This window comes from Musca autumnalis, unplaced genomic scaffold, assembly GCF_047663935.1.
Source record: "Musca autumnalis isolate F117 unplaced genomic scaffold, ASM4766393v1 scaffold_5, whole genome shotgun sequence".
In the NCBI taxonomy this organism is placed as follows: domain Eukaryota; kingdom Metazoa; phylum Arthropoda; class Insecta; order Diptera; family Muscidae; genus Musca; species Musca autumnalis.
In genome coordinates, this window is record NW_027412088.1 from 15,567,628 (window position 1) to 15,587,649 (window position 20,022).

At 33.9% G+C, this 20,022-nt stretch overlaps 1 protein-coding gene across 2 annotated transcripts in view; it reads right to left on the reverse strand.

The window, feature by feature from the left end:
- Positions 1-20,022, reverse strand: part of LOC141406439 (uncharacterized) — a 365,311-nt gene that overhangs the window by 209,629 nt on the left and 135,660 nt on the right. For both annotated transcript variants that reach the window (XM_073991889.1, XM_073991888.1), the window contains exon 4: positions 5,420-6,758. In XM_073991889.1, the coding sequence (XP_073847990.1) occupies positions 5,420-5,454 (35 nt within the window). In that variant the 5' untranslated portion in view covers positions 5,455-6,758. The remainder of the gene's footprint in view (positions 1-5,419; positions 6,759-20,022) is intronic.

Consider the following 20,022-nt stretch of genomic DNA (forward strand, 5'->3'; position numbering starts at 1 on the left):
TCCTAAATCAACATCCTCCAGCAATTTCGGATAGTGAGAGGCTTCTTCCAAGGCAAACTCGTTCCATACTGGCACAACTTAGGTCTGGTTACAGTAGCATTCTCAATTCCTACAGAGAATGCATTGTTCCCGGTACCATAAACAGGTGCCCCTCCTGCCATCAGAGCCCTCACGATACTTCACATCTATTCAACTGTCCGTCCGCCCCCACAAATCTAACCCCTGTTGATTTGTGGTCACATCCAATTGAAGTAGCACAATTCCTTCAATTGCCAACATCAAATCCTATTCACACATCTGATTAATAATATATTCCATTTCCTTTTCTCGTTCCATTCTTCCTTTATAATTTTCAGGAAAGAGCTTCCGAATACAACCGAACTGTTACAACAACAACAACCTCAGAAGAAGAAAAAGCTTTTCACAAAAGCTCAAAAATCCAGCGCACTCCGGTTAACTTGCCAGCAGTAACCATAGAAGCAGTAGAGAGTCCACAGAACGTTGACCAAACTCCACAGCTCAAATCACCTGGGGCAAACCCATTCAAACATAGCCGGAAGACCAGAAGATCTCCACAACCCACTACAAGTGTACCATCAAACACCAACAAGAGCGCCCAAAAGCGGTCTAAACCCACAGAAGGAAAAACACCTGCCTCAGAAGAGACTCCACGAAGCACCTAGGAGAAGGTGACGGAGACCATAGAAGCAAACTACAACTGTTCTGAAATAGAAATATGCTCACCAAGACAAGAATTCATCATTAAAATGAGGAACTCTGAAGAAGAAACAGTTGAGAGATGCCGAAATGCTTTGAAAAAAAATCAGACAAGCAATAACCAGGCAGAGAAACATCAGCATGGATGTTCAGAATGGGGTGTCTGAACTAGAGGAGCTACTCGACATACTAGGAGAGTACAGAAGAAACTGGATAGGCGCTGAAATCAAAAGAGGAAAAAGTGAAAGATCGGCAGAAAGTACCGTGATGGCTACAAACGATCTAGAGAATATAAGAACGCTGCCACAAAAACCCGTTGCAACCAGCCCAGCAGAAATGCCAACACCTGGAAAGAGAATGAAGAACACCTCACAAAATAAGGAACTCAGAAGAGAAAAGAAGAAAGCATCTGATGAAGCCGCCGAGGGTAAAAACAATCAACTGCTCCCAAACAGGGAAGAGCTGAATACAGGAAAAGGATGCCCAGATCTCGTGCGAATGCCGTTCTGGTCAAACCAGCCGACGGTCATACTTATGCCGATGTCTTAAAAAAACTGAAGGAGAATGTGAAACCGAAAGACGCTGCGTTACTGTCCGCACAATTCGTAAGACCAGAAATGGTGCTATACTTCTCGAACTAGCCCGAGGAGGGAAAACAAAACAGTTCTCAGATGCAATAAAAGATACTCTGAAAGAAACCGGACAAGTGAGAGATTTGAAGCCGAAAACAGCAATTGAGATAAGAGACATAGATTGCACAACTACAAAGGAGGACGTAATTGCGGCTATCCTCAAGAATACGGGAACAAACGAAGAAGATATGAGCGTCCGACTCACAAAGCTAGACTCAAGAAATCAAAAAAAAGGCTTTTGTCGTTATGCCTACAAACGATGCGAAAAAACTCCTAAAGACAGAGCGACTAAAGATCGGATGGACGTCAAACTGCAGACTGAAATATCGAGAAGAAGACAGACGCTGTTTCAAGTGTTTCGGTCTTGGACCCGGGCAATGGGAATGCAGAGGACCAGACAGAAAAGGTATATGCATCCAATGCGGTTAAGAAGGGCATCTACTTAAACAATGTCAAAATCCACCAAAATGCTGTATTTGCTCGGAGCAAGGAAAGACTCCGATCGATCACTTGCCAGGGTCAAGAAAATGCAAAGCAGATAGACAAGAAACGACGCGACCATGAAAATCCTCCAACTAAACATACATAGAGGGAAAGTAGCAGATGTTCTTCTACAACAGATCGTAAAAGAGGAATCAGTCGACATCGCTATTATAAGCGAACAGTACAGGAAAAAAAAGTGGTTTATGGTTTGAAGACGACAGCGCCACAGCAGCACTCTGGATCCCAAATACAAACATACCGGTGATCAACAAAAGAGGGAAAGGAAACTGGATCGAGGATTTCGTTCGCACAACAAGAGGACATGTCATATTAGCAGGAGATCTAAACTCCAGAGCTGTAGAATGGGGAATGCAAACCACTGATGCAAGAGGCAGAAGGATAGTCCAAATGATGGCCAGAGCTGGTCTTATTGCAGCAAACACGGGAAACACTCCAACTTTCAGACGGCCCGGATGTGAAGGCACCATACCAGATGTAACTCCAACTACCGAAAGAACACTCACAAAAATACTGGACTGGAGAGTCCTTGAATCTTACACAGGAAGTGACGACCAGTACATATCGTACAACGTTATGACAGAAGCTGTAAAAGATGTAAGAGCAAGACGGCAGAGCACATCAACACGCATATGGAATGCCGAAAAATTGAGCAAAAGCACCCTACTATCTGAGCTAGACCGAAGGATGAACCAGGCACCAATTACGGAAAATGCTGCCATCAAAGCAGAGTTTTTGATTGATGCAATCAGGAAGAGCTGCAACAAGGCCATGCCTAAAGTGCAAACTAACAAGGAAAGGAAGAACCCAGTGCACTGGTGATATAGATATCGCAAATGCAAGACGAGAATGTCTCAAATGCAGAAGACGATACACGAGGGCAAGGCGCAGAAACGAAGCTGAAAACGAGAGAAGTATCTACAAAGAGGCGAAGAAGAACCTACAGAAAAAAATGTTCGATAGCAAAAGGCGAATGTGGGAAGCTCTACGTGAGGACATCAACTCTAACCCTTGGGGCACAGGATATATACTTGTTATAGAAAAGTTAAACCCGAAAAATCCCACACCACTGATGAACGAGGTCAAAACTACTTCCATTGTAAGATCGCTCTTCCCCACGACCACCGGGAAATACGCACAATGCCTATAGAAAACACAAATATCCCACTTTTCACAAAAGAAGAACTCGCAGCCGCAATAAAACTAAAGTCTAACAAGACTCCAGGTCCAGAAGGCATACCAACAGAAGTGATGAAGGAAATAGCTACAAACCGCCCAGAAATACTCCTTGACACATACAACGCATGCCTAACGCAAGGGAAATTCCACAAAATTTGGAACACGCAGCACTTGGTATTGATAAGCAAAGGCAAAGGCGACCCGGATTCCCGATACAGCGGGCAAGCTACTCGAAAGGCTTTTAAAACCAAGACTGGAAGAAGCTATTGCTGATAGAGGAGGCTTGTCGAACAGACAGCACGGTTTTAGACAGATCAACGGTTGGCGCCCTGAGAGACGTAACACAGGCTTTTGAAGCCGCACAAAAGAAAAACCATTATAGCAGACCTCTGACATTGCTAGCTACCCTCGACGTTAAAAACGCCTTTAACAGCCTCAGATGGAGAGACGCCATAGAAGCACTGGAATCAAAATTTCAAATACCAGCTTACTTGAAACACATCTAAGCCGATTACCTAAACAACAGGGACTTGATTTACAACACAACAGAAGGACAGATGTGTGTTGAGATTACATCTGGAGCAGCACAAGGCTCTATTCTTGGCCCAGATCTATGGAACATAAGCTACGACGAGATACTAAAAATTGAAATGCACCAAGACACGTTCCTTGTGGGCTACGCTGATGACATAGCAGCGGTCATAAGCGCCAGAGATACTGTGGAAGCTGAACGGAAGTTAAGGTAAGTCATGATCAGAACCAAAAGTTGGCTAGCCATACATGGTCTTAGCTTAGCTACTCACAAAACGGAGATACTTCTCACAAGACAGCACATACCAACCGAGATCGCTTTTAACGTCGGCGACCTGACACTTAATTCGAGTAAAAGTATTAATTACCTAGGTATAAGGTTGGACTCCAAGATGACATTTTCCTATCAAATAAAACATGCTGCTACAAAAGCAGCGAAAATAACAGCGCAACTCAGCCTTTTAATGGCTAATATCGGAGGTCCAACACAAAACAAGCGACGTCTGTTGATGGAAACCAGTAATAGCATACTTTTGTACGGTTGTGAAATATGGGGCGATGCAATGAAGTGAAAGAAAAGAGCAAACTCCGCGTACCGAACAGTCTCCGGAGCCGCAGTCCTCGTCATAGCCGGAGTAGTCCCCATCGACCTCACGATACGCGAACGAAAGAAAATATGGACGAAAAAACAAAGTGGTAGCCTTGAACAGGAAGAAGAAGATGAAATAAGGCGGGAAATCCTTCAAGCCTGGCAAGAGAGATGGACAGCTGAGACCAAAGGTAGATGGACAAGAAGACTCCTCCCAAGTCTTGAATCTTGGATTGAAAGAAAAATCGGCGAAGTGGACTTTTAGTTAACTCAGATGTTCACAGGCCATGGGTATTTTATGAAGTATCTATATAACATAGGCAAACGAAATACGCCGTACTGCATATACGAGGAAGAAAACCATACGGACGACGCCGAACATACACTATTCGAGTGTAATAATGGAGCGAGAAGCGGTTAGAGCTTGAAACCCTGACAGGGCAAAGAACCTAATACCCAAAATGTTAAGTGACGTAAGCATATGGGAAGCTGTAAAGAAGTTCTGCGAAGACGTTCTTCGATCCAAAAAGCGAGACATCGATGATACAGAGCAGAGAAGCAGGCGGAGACCTGGACGCAGGCATTTCAAATAGACGGAGCTGACGCAGCTATCTAGGAAACCACCCCGAAGTAATGATAAACCCGGTTCCGGAGTGGACAAAATTTCCACGGGTAAGAGTAATAGGGTGTTTTTTAGTCGGTAGGCCAGACCGGAGAATCCGACATAACACGATGGCGACGGCCTTCGTGCATGTAAAAATACATTTTTACCTCCTAACCCGCAAAAAAATATTTTAATATTTTAATATTCTAACATTTTAATATTTTGGTATTTTAATAATTTAATATTTTATACTATAATATTTTAACATTTTCAATTTTAAAATTTTAAATATTAATATTTAATATTTAGGAGTTCTCCTATCTATAAAATAGCCCTAGGACATCTTCTACATAAAAAGGAACTTTAAGAGCCTCCTAACTATTTAAGGCCTTCAAAAGGTATTCCAAAAGATTAACAAAAGTCCTAGGCCCCCTTCGATGGTGGCCTTTAAAAAGTTGACATTCCTTTACCTTTCGCTATTTTGGTATGTAAATAACTATGGCCTCCATAGGCAATTGTCAAAAAAGAGAAAAAAAATTGGGAAGGAAAACAATTTGCTTCTTTTCATTTTCCACCCTCAGATATTTCCAGGGATTATTTAGATAGTCAAGAAGTATAAGGGAGAAGGATAAAAATACATACATACAAATATTTGGGAGTACTTACTTGCGTGCTAAGCGTTTTCTTATACCGGCCAACATTATTGCTGTTGTTGTAGTAGTTGATGCAGATGCTTTTGGTCGGGCAGTGATGCTTTTTTTAGTAGTCCTTAATATTCAGGTTGTTCTATATTTCCACAGCAGCTGGCTGGCTAGCTGGTCGGTTAGCTGGTAGATTATTGTCACAAATTTCAATGGGTCAATGTGGGTTGGGTTAGGTTGAGCTGCTGATGTTGGCTGTCAATGATGTCGATGACACCGGAAACTTAGGCGAAAGTTTTGTGACGAAACTAAAAAATGGGGGTGGGGTGGAGCACGAGAGAGTTGTTCTTTCTTTCGACTTCTTTTTTGTGAGCTTGTGTTTTTTGGGAGAGGGAGTTTTGTGGTACGAAATTTAAGGTAGGTTTTGCAACCTTTTGGCTTCTTTTGTTAAATTGTCCTTTTTTCGTTTATTATTTTTTTTCTAAAGCTTTAAAGTAGATCTTCCGCAATGTTGCTGCTGTTGCTGTTTTTGTTGTAAACTTTTGTGGCCTTTTGCTGGTTGGCAATTTAACAAAAGACACATTTTTGTGACAGAAGCTAAAATGCGACAACGAAAGTTCCTTGGTGTGTTCTTTAGAATTTTTTTTGGCGTTCCTTTTGGCAAGCGTATCAGCGTAGGGTAGGGAAAAACAAAATTTGGGTCGTTTTTAGAATCTATTTATGGTCATTAAGTGTGGCTAAGTTTTTTTTTTTCGGTGAAACAAGTGGGAGACAAAGTTATGATTTTCTTTTATTTGATTTTGTTGTTGTTTTTTATTTTTATGTTTCTTCAGCAGTTATAGAATTAAATTTCCAGGCACTTAGTTCTTCATTTGTTCACAATCTCGAATTATTATTGCTTTTTGTTGCTTAATTTTCTTTTCGTTTGCGTTTTATTTCATAAGAATTTTATAAAGTCTTCTATACACAAAAGCTTTTTGTTGTTGTTGGTAGTCTATTGGGGTTCTTGAGAGCAATAAATCATCTTTGTAAAGCACTCTCCGCTTTAATAGTTTAATTTTTATAAATTTCAATCAAAAAAACTTATTCCACAGTGATGTGTGCCTGTGGTGGTGTTGGTGGCGTTAAAGAAAAATCCAAAAAGCAAGGCAGCCGCTTTTAAATGATTTATTAGAAATCTGATGGTTGACAGTTTATCTGTTGTTGTTGTTGATGATTTTTTCTTCTGCTCCTCTGTGATAAAGTTGATGACAAATGCATTGGTGTTAAATGCCTTTCCCAGAAAGTGTTATACCCACCAGCAGATGTCTGCTCTTTATTATGTTGGGGTAGGTTGGTTGATTGGGTTTACGAAGACGAGGAATCTGTGAAAAAGCAAATGAAAAAAAATAAATTATTAAAAATCTCTTCCAAAAATTTTAAAGATTTCTTTTTAAATTCGTTTTAGATTTCTTAAGAATTTATTAAGTATTTTAGTTGGCCATAAACGAAATGGAGTGTTGATTGAATTATGAATGGTTTCACACCACTTCTTGTTCTTGATTTTCTTTTATTACGAAATTGTGGGAATTTTTTGCGCTTCTTTTGGGGGTGGGGGATATACCCGAAAGGGATATAAAACTTAATATTGAATGGAGTATTGAAATAATAAAAAATATGTTGTTTGAATAAGCAGTAAGTGTTGACAAACATATTGTTTTAGAATGGCGTTATTAAATTTGAAATTTTGAACGAGGAGTTGGGGAGTTTCGTCCTGAACTCGAATAAAATTCTCTATAAATATAAGACTTCAACTACAACGGTATATAGACACCTTTTAAAGTCGCACAAATGCCTCTTGTAGGACTTTTGAAGTCGGAAAACATACCAAAAACCTTCGCTATAAATACAAGACTTTTCTAAGATAGGCAATTTTCTGACAGTATTTTGAAAAGATATTCTATAGAAAAAATTATGTATACAGAAGACCTCTTAGCTGGCTTCTATATAGAACACCCCCTTTGGGTGTAATAATACTTCCCACGAACATAACGAATGGGCAAGGAAGTCTTCTCTCATATCATTGAGTGTACCCTGATTTGAGTTAGCCCAATGATATGGGATATACTTTTATCGCCGAGTCCGAAGGGCGTGTTTTAAGACTCCACTTGCAGAGAAGGTACCTGAAGAATGGACAGATGTCGTCCATCTTGGAACTGGATCGGCAGGCATGGACTTGCCGAAAAGATCTATATATTATTGTAATCACTATAATCACTAGCTTCGATAAAAACTTGAGGAAAATATTGTGCAAAGGACCAATGTCAGTCACTCCTTTGCATAGTTATCGAGCCATCCAGTCGTTTTAGTTGGTCAGTGCACCATTTTTGCATGTTGAACTCGAATAAAATTCTCAATATATATAAGACTTTCACTACAACGGTATATAGACACCTCTTAAAGTCACACAAAGGCCTCTTGTAGGACTTTTGAAGTCAGAAAACATACCACAAATCTCTCTATAAATACAAGACTTTTCTAAGATAGGCAATCTTCTAACAGTATTTTGAAAAGGTATTCTATAGAAAAAATTACGTATACAGATGACCTCTTAGCTGGCTTCTATATAGAACACCCCCTTTGGTACATATAATAATACTTCCCACGAACATACCCGAATGGGCAAGGAAGTCTTCTCTCATATCATTGAGTGTACCCTGATTTGAGTTAGCCCAATGATATGATATACTTTTATCGCCGAGTCCGAAGGGCGTGTTTTAAGACTCCATTTGCAGATAAGGTACCTGAAGAATGGACAGATGTCGTCCATCTTGGAACTGGATCGGCAGGCATGGACTTGCCAACAAAATAATCTCTATATTCTTGTAATCACTATACTCACTAGCTTCGATAAAAAGTTGAGGGAAATATTGTGCAAAGGTTGGACCAATGTCAGTCACTCCTTTGGATAGTTATCGAGTCAACAAGCCATTTTAGTTGGTCACTGCACCATTTTTAGCAAATATTTTTTAACTTTTGTGGGGGAGGTACCAGAATGAGTTTGCCTATATGGCCCACCTTCGAACTTTTTCTTAGTATGGATAAAATATTAAAATGTGCAAAGTTTGAACCAAATCGGTCTTCTATAGATAGAAGACCTTCTTAAGCATGCTCTAGATAGGGGATCTTCTTACCGCCATTTATGGATAAAGGACCTTCTTAAGACTTCCTATTGTCTTCTATAGATAGAAGATCTCCTTAAGGTATTCTATATATTAAAGGTGGTTTTCTATAATTAGAAGACCTACCATAACACTTCCTTAGATAGAAGTCCTACTTAAAATCTCCCAAGAAAGTCATTTTCTCAGGGTCCTCTATCGATTGAATGGCTACTGAGGATTTGTAATTGATAGAATATCTCCTTAAATTAATTGTATTTACTTTTTTAATCCAATTTGATTTAAATCAATTCAGTTGTATTAAATTTTAACATAATTTTAATTTAAATTTCATTTAAATTTAATAATTAATTTTACATTTTTTAATGTATTTTTTAATTAATATTAATTTTAAATGTACATTTTAACATTTAATTATTTTTTTTTTTTTATTTTTATGTAATTTTTAGTTTCATGTTAATCCATTTTAATTATTTTTTATTTGATTTTACATTTACATTTTATTTTAATTAATTAAATAATTGAATTAATTTAAATGAAATTTATTTTTAATTGAACTTTAGTTTTATTTTAATTTAATCTAAGTTAATTAAGTTTTAAATTCATTTTAATCTTAATTTCAATTAAATTTTAAATTTTATTTTAATTTCAGTTAAATTGTTCAATTAATTTTAATTTTAGATTTTTATTTTTATATTATATTTTTACGTAATTTTTAATTTAATTTTAATTCATTTCATTCATGCATTTTTAATAAATTTAATTTTAATTTAGCAATTTTTAATTTCGTTTTAATTATTTTTTTTATTTAATTTTACATTTAATTTTATTTTAATTTAGCATTAATTTAAATGTAATTTAATTTAAAATTAATTTTAATTTAGTTTTATTTATTTTAAGTTAATTTAGTTTTAATTATATTTTAATCTTAATTTCAATTTAAAATTTGATTTTAATTTTAATTAAATTTCAGTTTAATTGTTGAATTAATTTTTATTTTACTTTTTATACCCTCCACCATAGGATGGGGGTATATTAAGTTTGTCACTACGTTTGTAACTACTCGAAATAATCATTGTAGACCCCACAAAGTATATATATTCTTGATCAGCGTGCAATTCTACATCGATATAGCCATGTCCGTCCGTCTGTCCGTCTGTGGAAATCACTCTAGCGTCCGAACGGATTGACGTAGGTTGATGAAATTTTGGGAAAATATGTTATATTTACGTAGGACTTTTGGTATTGAAAGCGGGCAATGTAGGTCCACGCTTTCGTATAGCCCCCATACAAAATGACGCGTAACGCGTCGTCGTTTTAAGGAATTTTTAAGATATTTGGCCCATTTTACCACCGAATTGGTTGTAATTTGGTACTTTGTATCTCCAGAGGCCAAAAAATATTCCTACCAAAGTTGGGTTATATAGGTCCACGTTTTGGTATAGCCCCCATATAAGGCCCCATATAAAGTACGCGTCATTTTAATATATTTTGAATGTATTAGACCCATTTGACCACAGAATCGGTTGTAATTTGGCATTTTGTGTCTTCAGAGGCCAGAAAACATTCCTACCAAAGTTGGGTTATATAGGTCCACGTTTTGGTATAGTCCCCACATAAGACCCCTTATAAAGTACGCGTCATTTTAATGTATTTTGAATGTATTAGACCCATTTGACCAAAGAATCGGTTGTAACTTTGTATTTTGTGTTTCCAGAGGCTAAGAAACATTTCTACCATAAAATGTTTATATAGGTCCACGTGTTGATATAGCCCCCATAATAGCCCCCGATTTTCGATATTTTGAATGTTTTAGCCTCATTATCACACCGATATGGCTGAAATTTGGTATTTAGTCTTCTTTAGGCGTATAAAACTTTCCCCCAGAAATTTGTAGGTATAGGTCCACGCCATCATATAGCCCCCATAGAACGGTACCTTCCGAATTTCGGTATTTTGAAGTTTGTGGCCACATTAATCCACCGAAATGACTGAAATTTGTGGTGGAGGGTATAAAAAGTTCGGCCCGACCGAACTTAACGCTTTTCTTACTTGTTATTTTTTATATTATATTTTTATGCAATTTTTAATTTAATTTAAATTAATTTTATTTTAATTCATTTTATATTAAATTTAACTTTAATTTAGGAATTTTTATCTTCATTTTAATTATTTTTAATATGATTTTACATTAAATTTTTATTTTAATTTAACATTAATTTAATTTTAATTTATATTTAATTTATTTTATTTTTAGTTTTATTTTAATTTAATTTAAGTTAATTTAAGTTAATTTAGTTTATTTTAAAATTTGATTTTAATTTAATTATTCAATTAATTTTAACTTTAGATTTTTATTTGTATATTTATATTATACTTTTAGGCAATTTTTAACTTAATTTGAATTAATTTTTTTTTAATTCAATCTATATCAAATTTAAAATGTTTATTATATTTAATTTTAATTAAGTAATTTTTAATTTCATTTTAAATATTTTTTATTTGATTTTACATAAAATTTTTATTTTAATTTAACATTACTTTAATTTTAGTTTCAAATTAATTTTAATCTAATTCTAGTTTAATGTTAGTTATATTTTAATGTAATTTTAATAAAATTTAGTTTTAATTTTATTTTCATTTCAATCTTAATTTCAATTTTAAATTTGATTTTAATTTAAATTTAATTGTTATATTATATTTTTTTGACATTTCTAATTTAATTGTAATTCATTTTATATAATTTTCAATTTTTATTAAATTTAATTAATTTAATTTAGTTATAATTTTATTTTAATTTAATTTCCATTAAATTTTAATTTAATCTAAAATTAATTTGATTTTAATTAAAATGTAATTTTAATTTATTTTAAATTTTATTTAAATTTAAAATATTTTTAATGTAATGTTTAGCTAATTTTGATTTAAATTTAATTTAAATTATTATTTGAATTTTATTTTAACTTGTAATTATATGTTTAAGATTATTTTTATTTTTATGTATGTTTAATTTCAAGTTAATTTTTATTTTTTAATTAATTTATTATTTTTCAATTTAATGTTTAATGTAATTTTTTTATGATTTTATAATTTAATTTTTATTTTTTAAATAAATTGTTTTGGTAATTTAATTTTTAAACTAATTTTAAATTTTTTTTTAATTATTTTAAATTTAAATACACATTTTAATTTAATTTTTATTTCAAATTTTTAATTTAATTTTTTTTTGTTTTTATTTTAATTTTAACTCATTTTAATTAAATTTCACAAATGTTAATTGAATTTAATTTGTAAGTTTATTTTTTAACTTAATTTTTTTATATTACATTAATTCTTTATTTGAATTGTTTTATTTAATTTTTTTTTAGTCGAAGTTAAATTAAATTTAGTTTTTATATTAATAATGATTAATTGTTTAATTTTGTTTTTAATGTATTTTCAATAATGTTAAATTTACTTCCTAATTTTATTTTTAATTTTATATTTAATTTGCATTTTAATATAAATATATATAAAATAGAAAAATGTTTGCACGTTTGTATGTTTGTTTGTAATTCATGGACTCGAAAACCGCCGAACCGATCTTCCTGAAAATTTGAGGGTATATTGCAATATCGCCTGAATGTAAAATAGGCTATATGAATTTTTGAAATTCTACGTCGATCTGGAGATATAGCCCTAGGATCGGAGGTACCTCCGAAAAATTTAGATTTTGTATGCTGATATCTAACGAACGTTTACAGATACATCCTCCAAATTTGGAATAAGTAACGCAATTTGGTCAAGAAATAAATTTGCCAAACTATATTGAAATCGGTTTAGATTTGGATATAGCTCCCATATATATTTTCGGCCGATTGCAGGCACCATACACAGCACTGAACGGGTAGAGAACGCTTTCTTATCTCCTTTAATTGGTCATTAAAGTATTTAAAATTGGGGCATTTAATGTTAATATAATTATAGTTATTCCTTTATATATTCAGGGTTCAGCTAGTTTTATATAAAATTTTAAATTTTTATTAAATTTAATTTTAATTTAGTTATAATTTTCTTTTAATTTAATTCTAATTAAATTTTAATTTAAACTAAAATTAATTTGATTTTTATTAACATTTAATTTTAATTTATTTTAAATTTTATTTAAATTTAAAATCATTTTTAAAATGTTTTTATTTAATTTTAATTTAATTTACTATTATTTGAATTTTATTTTAACTTGTTTTAGATAATTTTAAGATAATTTTTAATTTTATATTTATTTTCAATTTTATATTAATTTTTATTTTTAATTAATTTTTTATTTTTTAATTAAGTTTTTAATGTAATTTTATGATTTTGTAATTTAATTTTTATTTTTTTTTTAAATTTAATTATTAACTTAATTTTAAATTTTTTAATTAATTTTAAATTTATATTTTAATTTAATTTTAAATCTATTTGTTATTTTAATTTTAACTCATTTTAATTTCGTTTTATATTTTTAATTTAATTTTATACCTTTCAATGTAATTTTTAACTTATGACTTAATTTTTATTATAGTTTTAATTTTAATTTTATTTCAATTTAATTTTTATTTCTTTATTTAATTTTTACGTAATGAGTTTTTTAGTTAAATTTAATTTTAAATTTTATCAATTTTAATTAAATTTAATTTTTAAGTTTATTTTTAACTTAATTTTCAATTTTACATTAATTTTTTATTTTAATTTTTTTATTTAATTTATATTTTTATTTTTTAGTCGAAGTTAAATTAAATTAGTTTTTATATTAATAATAATTATTTTGTTTTGAATTATAAGTTTAATATATTTTTAATAAATTTAAATTTACTTATTTATGTTATTTAAATTTTTATTAAATAAAATTTTAATTTAGTTATAACTTTGTTTTTATTTAATTCTAATTAAATTTTAATTTAATATAAAATTAATTTGATTTTAATTAAAATTTAATTTTAATGTATTTTAATTTTTATTTAAATTAAAAATAATTCTTAATATATCTTTTAGCTAATTTAATTTAAATAAAATTTAATATTGTTTGAATTTTATTTTATCTTGTAATTATATTTTTAAGATTATTTTTAATTTTTTATATATTTTCAATTAAATATTTTAATTTAAGTTTTAATGTAATTTTATGATTTTATAATTTAGTTTTTATTTTTTAAATTAATCTGTTTTTTTTTAATTTAATTTAATTTAATTACTTACCTAATTTTAAATTGTTAATTATTTTTATTTCATTTTTATTTATTTTTTCATTTAACTTGTATGTAAATAGTATTTTAGTTTAATTTAATTTTAAATTTCACCAATTTTATTTCAATTTAATTTGTAAGTTTATTTTTAACTTAATTTTTATTTTACAATAATTCTTTATTTCAATTTTTTATTTAATTTTTATATTTTTTAATCGAAGTTTAATTAAATTTAGTTTTTAAATTATAATAATTATTAATTTTTTATAAATTTCATTTTTAATGTATTTTATTAAAAATTTTATATTTACTTCCTAATTTTATTTGTATTTAATTTGTGTTATAACTTTTTTGTAGTTTTCAATTATTTATAAATTTTAATTTTTTTAAATTATTTTTTATTTCGTTAATTTGTAAGTTTTTTTTAAAGTTAACTTTTATTTTACATTGATTCTTTATTTTAATTTTTATTTTTTTAATTGAAGTTTAATTAAATTTAGTCTTTAAATTAATAATAATTATTAATTTTTTTTAAATTTCATTTTTAATGTATTTTTTAAAAATTTTATATTTACTTTCTAATTTTATTTTTCATTTTGTATTTAATTTGTGTTTTAACTTTTTTGTAATTTTCAATTGTTTTAAATTTTTGTTTATTTTTTTTTTTAATTTTAAATTTCAAATTTTTTATGTAATTTTTAAAATATTTTAAAATTTATTTAGTTTTTATTTTTTAATTTAATTTTTACGCAATGTTTAATTCAGCTTCAATTCATTACTTATTTAATTTTTTTTTAAAATTAGTTTTAGTTCAATTTGATTTTAATTTAATTGTTAATTATTTATTTTGATTAAAATTTATTTATTTTAATTTAAATTATTTTAATTGGAGCACATATTTCTTTAACTTATTAGGAAGGCCTTTAATAGATAGAATCCCTCCTTTAGGTTCTTCGATGAATAAACTTTGATTCGTTAAAACTTATCTAAAATTCCACAATTCCAGAACCTGCTAGTCCTGCACGAACTATTTTGTAGGAAAACACATACTCATTGAACTGCCATTCCTTTACACATAGCTTTAGAATGTCCATATCTATTAGAGTACCTCGAGCAATACGTGATTAAGGAAAACACACTTTCAAAAAATATTTATTGCTTAAATATCCGCGATTTAGTTGTATATCAACACCCAAGGGAATGGTTCTTCTTACTGCCGTTAAAGATAACACAATTGATGTAAACTAGATGATGTGTTTAGCACCCACCGTTTTATTGGAAACTTTTGTAGTTAACCCAACATATAATATCCACCCGCTACTCGTGGAGGTGTGGGATATAAAAAGGGTTAATGTTCAAATCACTGAAAAACATTTTATGAGTCACATACCACACAGATTTATGGCTTCATACGCACGTTTACATTTATTAACCCAACCCGTTTTATAGCCCCCCGTTCTCCTCCTCCTCCTTCACTTATTTGACTTTAATTGTTTAGATGTAATTTACGATATCTGGACACAGTAATGGGTCTTCAATAGAGAAAGAGAGTAGCCAAAATTTATAGGCTTCAATTGGAAGATCATATCATAAAATTAACACGTTGCTTTCATATTAATGGTCCAAACACACATACGCTCGGGTCTAGTGTCATAAATTTCAGTTTTTACACAGCTATTAATTTCTTATCGCCACAAATGTTTAGTTGAAATCAGTTAGCCGAGAACGTTTATTGTCAGAACCTTTATGCATGCTAAACAAAACAAAAAATAACTGAAAAAAAAACATTACATTTAAAGTTTCGATGATTTGAATCTGCACGATATAACCAGAATAACTAATAAGTTTGAATGACCTAGCCCAGTCTATCGTCCCAGTTGGTTGGTTGGTGGCTGGTTGTTTAGCTGGTTGACTGGGTGTGAATGCTGGTCATGTTGACCTGTTTTTGTTTTCCAGCCCGCTGTTGTTTTTCTCTTTCATTATTAAATTTCACAACAACAACAAAGCATAAAAAGATTACAATTCACCATCAAATCATGATTGTTCACTTTTCCTTTGTTCAAACGCGAGAGTGTGTGTGATTGGTGAGTTAAAAGCCATTAAACACTTGCTTCTAAAGCACGTAATAAGAGTTATGGCCCCGAGGTTCTACAAATACTTTCTAACCGAATGCAATGTTTGTTCGTCTGTCCGTCCGTCCGTTCGTCTTGCACATGCAACAGCGGACAAATGAACGACTTGAATTCACAATTAATTTGCCAAACAAGCTACACACATGGGGCATACATGGATGGTGTCCCTCCCCTGAAGTCAACCGGGATGGATGATGGTGCAACATCATCATAAATATGTATACATGTCTGAGTATAGGGGACGACAATGGTGTGCAGGCAGGCAAGCAACCATCCATCCATTCAGCCCCATTGAGCTAAGCGATCACCTAGATGATGGCCGGTCACCATGACATGCCACAATTATCGTCAATAACTAATTTGCAAAAATGTTTCTGGTGGTGCTGTTGACGTCCGGACACTGCCATGGATGGATGGTTGGTTGTTTGACTGATGCCTCCTCTCGTTGATGCTGCTGTTTCAATCGCGCTGAATGAGTGTTATTTTTTGATATTAGACATGTAACTCCCTGGTCACCTAACTAGCCTTAAAATAGTCAGGCAGCCTGGCCTGTCAGTCAACTCTAAACACACAACCCTCTCGGGGGTCACCTCTCTCTCTCTTTCTCACCCAGCATATCTGTTTTTTCCACTTAGCAATTGATGCAGCAACCGTCCAGCAACACTCCATGCCATGCCATCCAATCTATCTATCCATCCGACAATGTTTGTTGTGTGAATGGCTAACAACCGGCCTTTGCGAATTAATCGAATTGAGAAAAATAACCAAAGAAAAACAACAACAACAGCAGCATCAGAAAACATCAAAAACTTGTAGATGCAATTTTTATGCTGACATTACATGCGGGAAATGTTGTCCGAATTGATGCTGATGCTGATGCTTCTGCTGCTGATGTCGATGTTGTCTTGTTTTTTTTTTTGTGAAAATGAGAAAAACCATAAATGAATGAATATTACAGGGTGAGGTATTATTAAATATACAGATTTAGGAAAAACCTCTCAATGGGGTTCTTCTATTAAATAGTAACCACCTAGGGTGGTTTTCTACAGATGCCTTTTGTTTTAAAAAAGCCTCCAAAGGTGGTATTCTATTCTATAGAATGTCCCTACCTACTTCTTCTATTCCATCGAATGCTCCTACGTAGATACTTTGTTCTATTGAATCCCCCTATGGAGGTCTTTTATTCTATAGAAGCCTCCTACGGAGGTCTTCTATGCTATAGAAGCCCCCTACGGAGGTCTTCTATTCTATAGAAGCCCCCTACGGAGGTCTTCTATTCTATAGAAGCCCCCTACGGAGGTCATCTATTCTATAGAAGCCCCCTACGGAGGTCTTCTATTCTATAGAAGCCCCCTACGGAGGTCATCTATTCTATAGAAGCCCCCTACGGAGGTCATCTATTCTATAGAAGCCCCCTACGGAGGTCTTCTATTCTATAGAAGCCCCCTACGGAGGTCATCTATTCTATAGAAGCCCCCTACGGAGGTCTTCTATTCTATAGAAGCCCCCTACGGAGGTCTTCTATTCTATAGAAGCCCCCTACGGAGGTCTTCTATTCTATAGAAGCCCCCTACGGAGGTCTTCTATTCTATAGAAGCCCCCTACGGAGGTCTTCTATTCTATAGAAGCCCCCTACGGAGGTCTTCTATTCTATAGAAGCCCCCTACGGAGGTCTTCTATTCTATAGAAGCCCCCTACGGAGGTCTTCTATTCTATAGAAGCCCCCTACGGAGGTCTTCTATTCTATAGAAGCCCCCTACGGAGGTCTTCTATTCTATAGAAGCCCCCTACGGAGGTCTTCTATTCTATAGAAGCCCCCTACGGAGATCTTCTATTCCATAGAAGCCCCCTACGGAGATCTTCTATTCCATAGAAGCCCCCTACGGAGATCTTCTATTCCATAGAAGCCCCCTACGGAGATCTTCTATTCCATAGAAGCCCCCTACGGAGATCTTCTATTCCATAGAAGCCCCCTACGGAGATCTTCTATTCCATAGAAGCCCCCTACGGAGGTCTTCTATTCTATAGAAGACCCCTACGGAGGTTTTCTATTCTATAGAAGACACCTACGGAGGTTTTCTATTCTATAGAAGACCCCTACGGAGGTTTTCTATTCTATAGAAGCCCCCTACGGAGATCTATTCTATAGAAGACACCTACGGAGGTTTTCTATTCTATAGAAGACCCCTACGGAGGTTTTCTATTCTATAGAAGCCCCCTACGGAGATCTATTCTATAGAAGCCCCCTACGGAGATCTTATATTCCATAGAAGCCCCCTGCGGAGATCTTCTATTCCATAGAAGCCCCCTACGGAGGTCTTCTATTCTATAGAAGACCCCTACGGAGGTTTTCTATTCTATAGAAGACCCCTACGGACGTTTTCTATTCTATAGAAGACCCCTACGGAGGTCTTCTATTCTATAGAAGCCCCCCTACGGATGTCTTCTATCCTATAGAAGCCCCCCTACGGAGGTCTTCTATTCTATACAAGCCCACTACGGAGGTCTTCTATTCTATAGAAGCCCACTACGGAGGTCTTCTATTCTAAAGAAGCCCCCTACGGAGGTCTTCTATTCTATAGAAGCACCCTACGGAGGACTTCTATTCTATAGAAGCCCCCCTATGGAGGTCTTCTATTCTATAGAAGGCCCCTACGAAGGTCTTCTATTCTATAGAAGGTCTTCTATTCTATAGAAGCCCACCTACGGAGGTCTTCTATTCTATAGAAGCCCCCTATGGAGGTCTTCTATTCTATAGAAGCCCCCTACGGAGGTCTTCTATTCTATAGAAGCCCCCTACGGAGGTCTTCTATTCTATAGAAGCCCCCTACGGAGGTCTTCTATTCTATAGAAGCCCCCTATTCTATAGAAGCCCCCTACGGAGGTCTTCTATTCTATAGAAGCCCCCTGCGGAGGTCTTCTATTCCATAGAAGCCCCCTACGGAGGTCTTCTATTCTATAGAAGCCCCCTACGGAGGTCTTCTATTCTATAGGAGCCCCCTACGAAGGTCTTCTATTCTATAGAAGCCCCCTACGGAGGTCATCTATTCTATAGAAGCCCCCTACGGAGGTCATCTGTTCCATAGAAGCCCCCTACGGAGGTCATCTATTCCATAGAAGCCCCCTACGGAGATCTTCTATTCTATAGAAGCCCCCCTACGGAGGTCTTCTATTCTATAGAAGCCTCCCTACGGAGGTCTTCTATTCTATAGAAGCCCCCTACGGAGGTCTTCTATCCCATAGAAGCCTCCTACACAGATTTTCTATTATATAAAAGCCCCCTGCTGAGGTGTTCTATCCCATAGAAGCCCCCTGCTGAGGTGTTCTATCCCATAGAAGCCCCCGTGGGGAGGTCTTATATTCTACAGAAGCCCCCTACGGAGGTCTTCTATTCTATAGAATCCCCCTACGGAGGTCTTCTATTCTATAGAAGCCCCCTACGGAGGTCTTCTATTCTATAGAAGCTCCCTACGGAGGTCTCCTATTCTAAAGAAGCCCCATACGGAGGTCTTCTATTGTTTAGAAGGCCCCTACGGAGGTCTTCTATTATATAAAAGGCCCCTACGGAGGTCTTCTATTGTATAGAAGCCCCCTATGGAGGCCTTCTATTCTATAGAAGCCCCCTACGGAGGCCTTCTATTCTATAGAAGCCCCCTACGGAGGCCTTCTATTCTATAGAAGCCCCCTACGGAGGACTTCTATTCTATAGAAGCCCCCTACGGACGACTTCTACTTTATAGAAGCCCCCCTATGGAGGTCTTCTATTCTATAGAAGGCCCCTACGAAGGTCTTCCATTCTATAGAAGGTCTTCTATTGTATAGAAGCCCACCTATGGAGGTCTTCTATTCTATAGAAGCCCCCTACGGAGGTCTTCTATTCTATAGAAGCCCCCTACGGAGGTCTTCTACTCTATAGAAGCCTCTTACGGCGGTCTTCTATTCTATAGAAGCCCCCTACGGAGGTCTTCTATTCTATAGAAGCCCCCTACGGAGGTCTTCTATTCTATAGAAGCCCCCTACGGAGGTCTTTTGTTCAATAGAATGTCCCTTATGTTCTACATAGTTCTCCTACAGTCGTATTTCCTTTTATAGCAGTCAAGTACTGTGGTCATCTGTTCAATAGAAGCCGTTTAC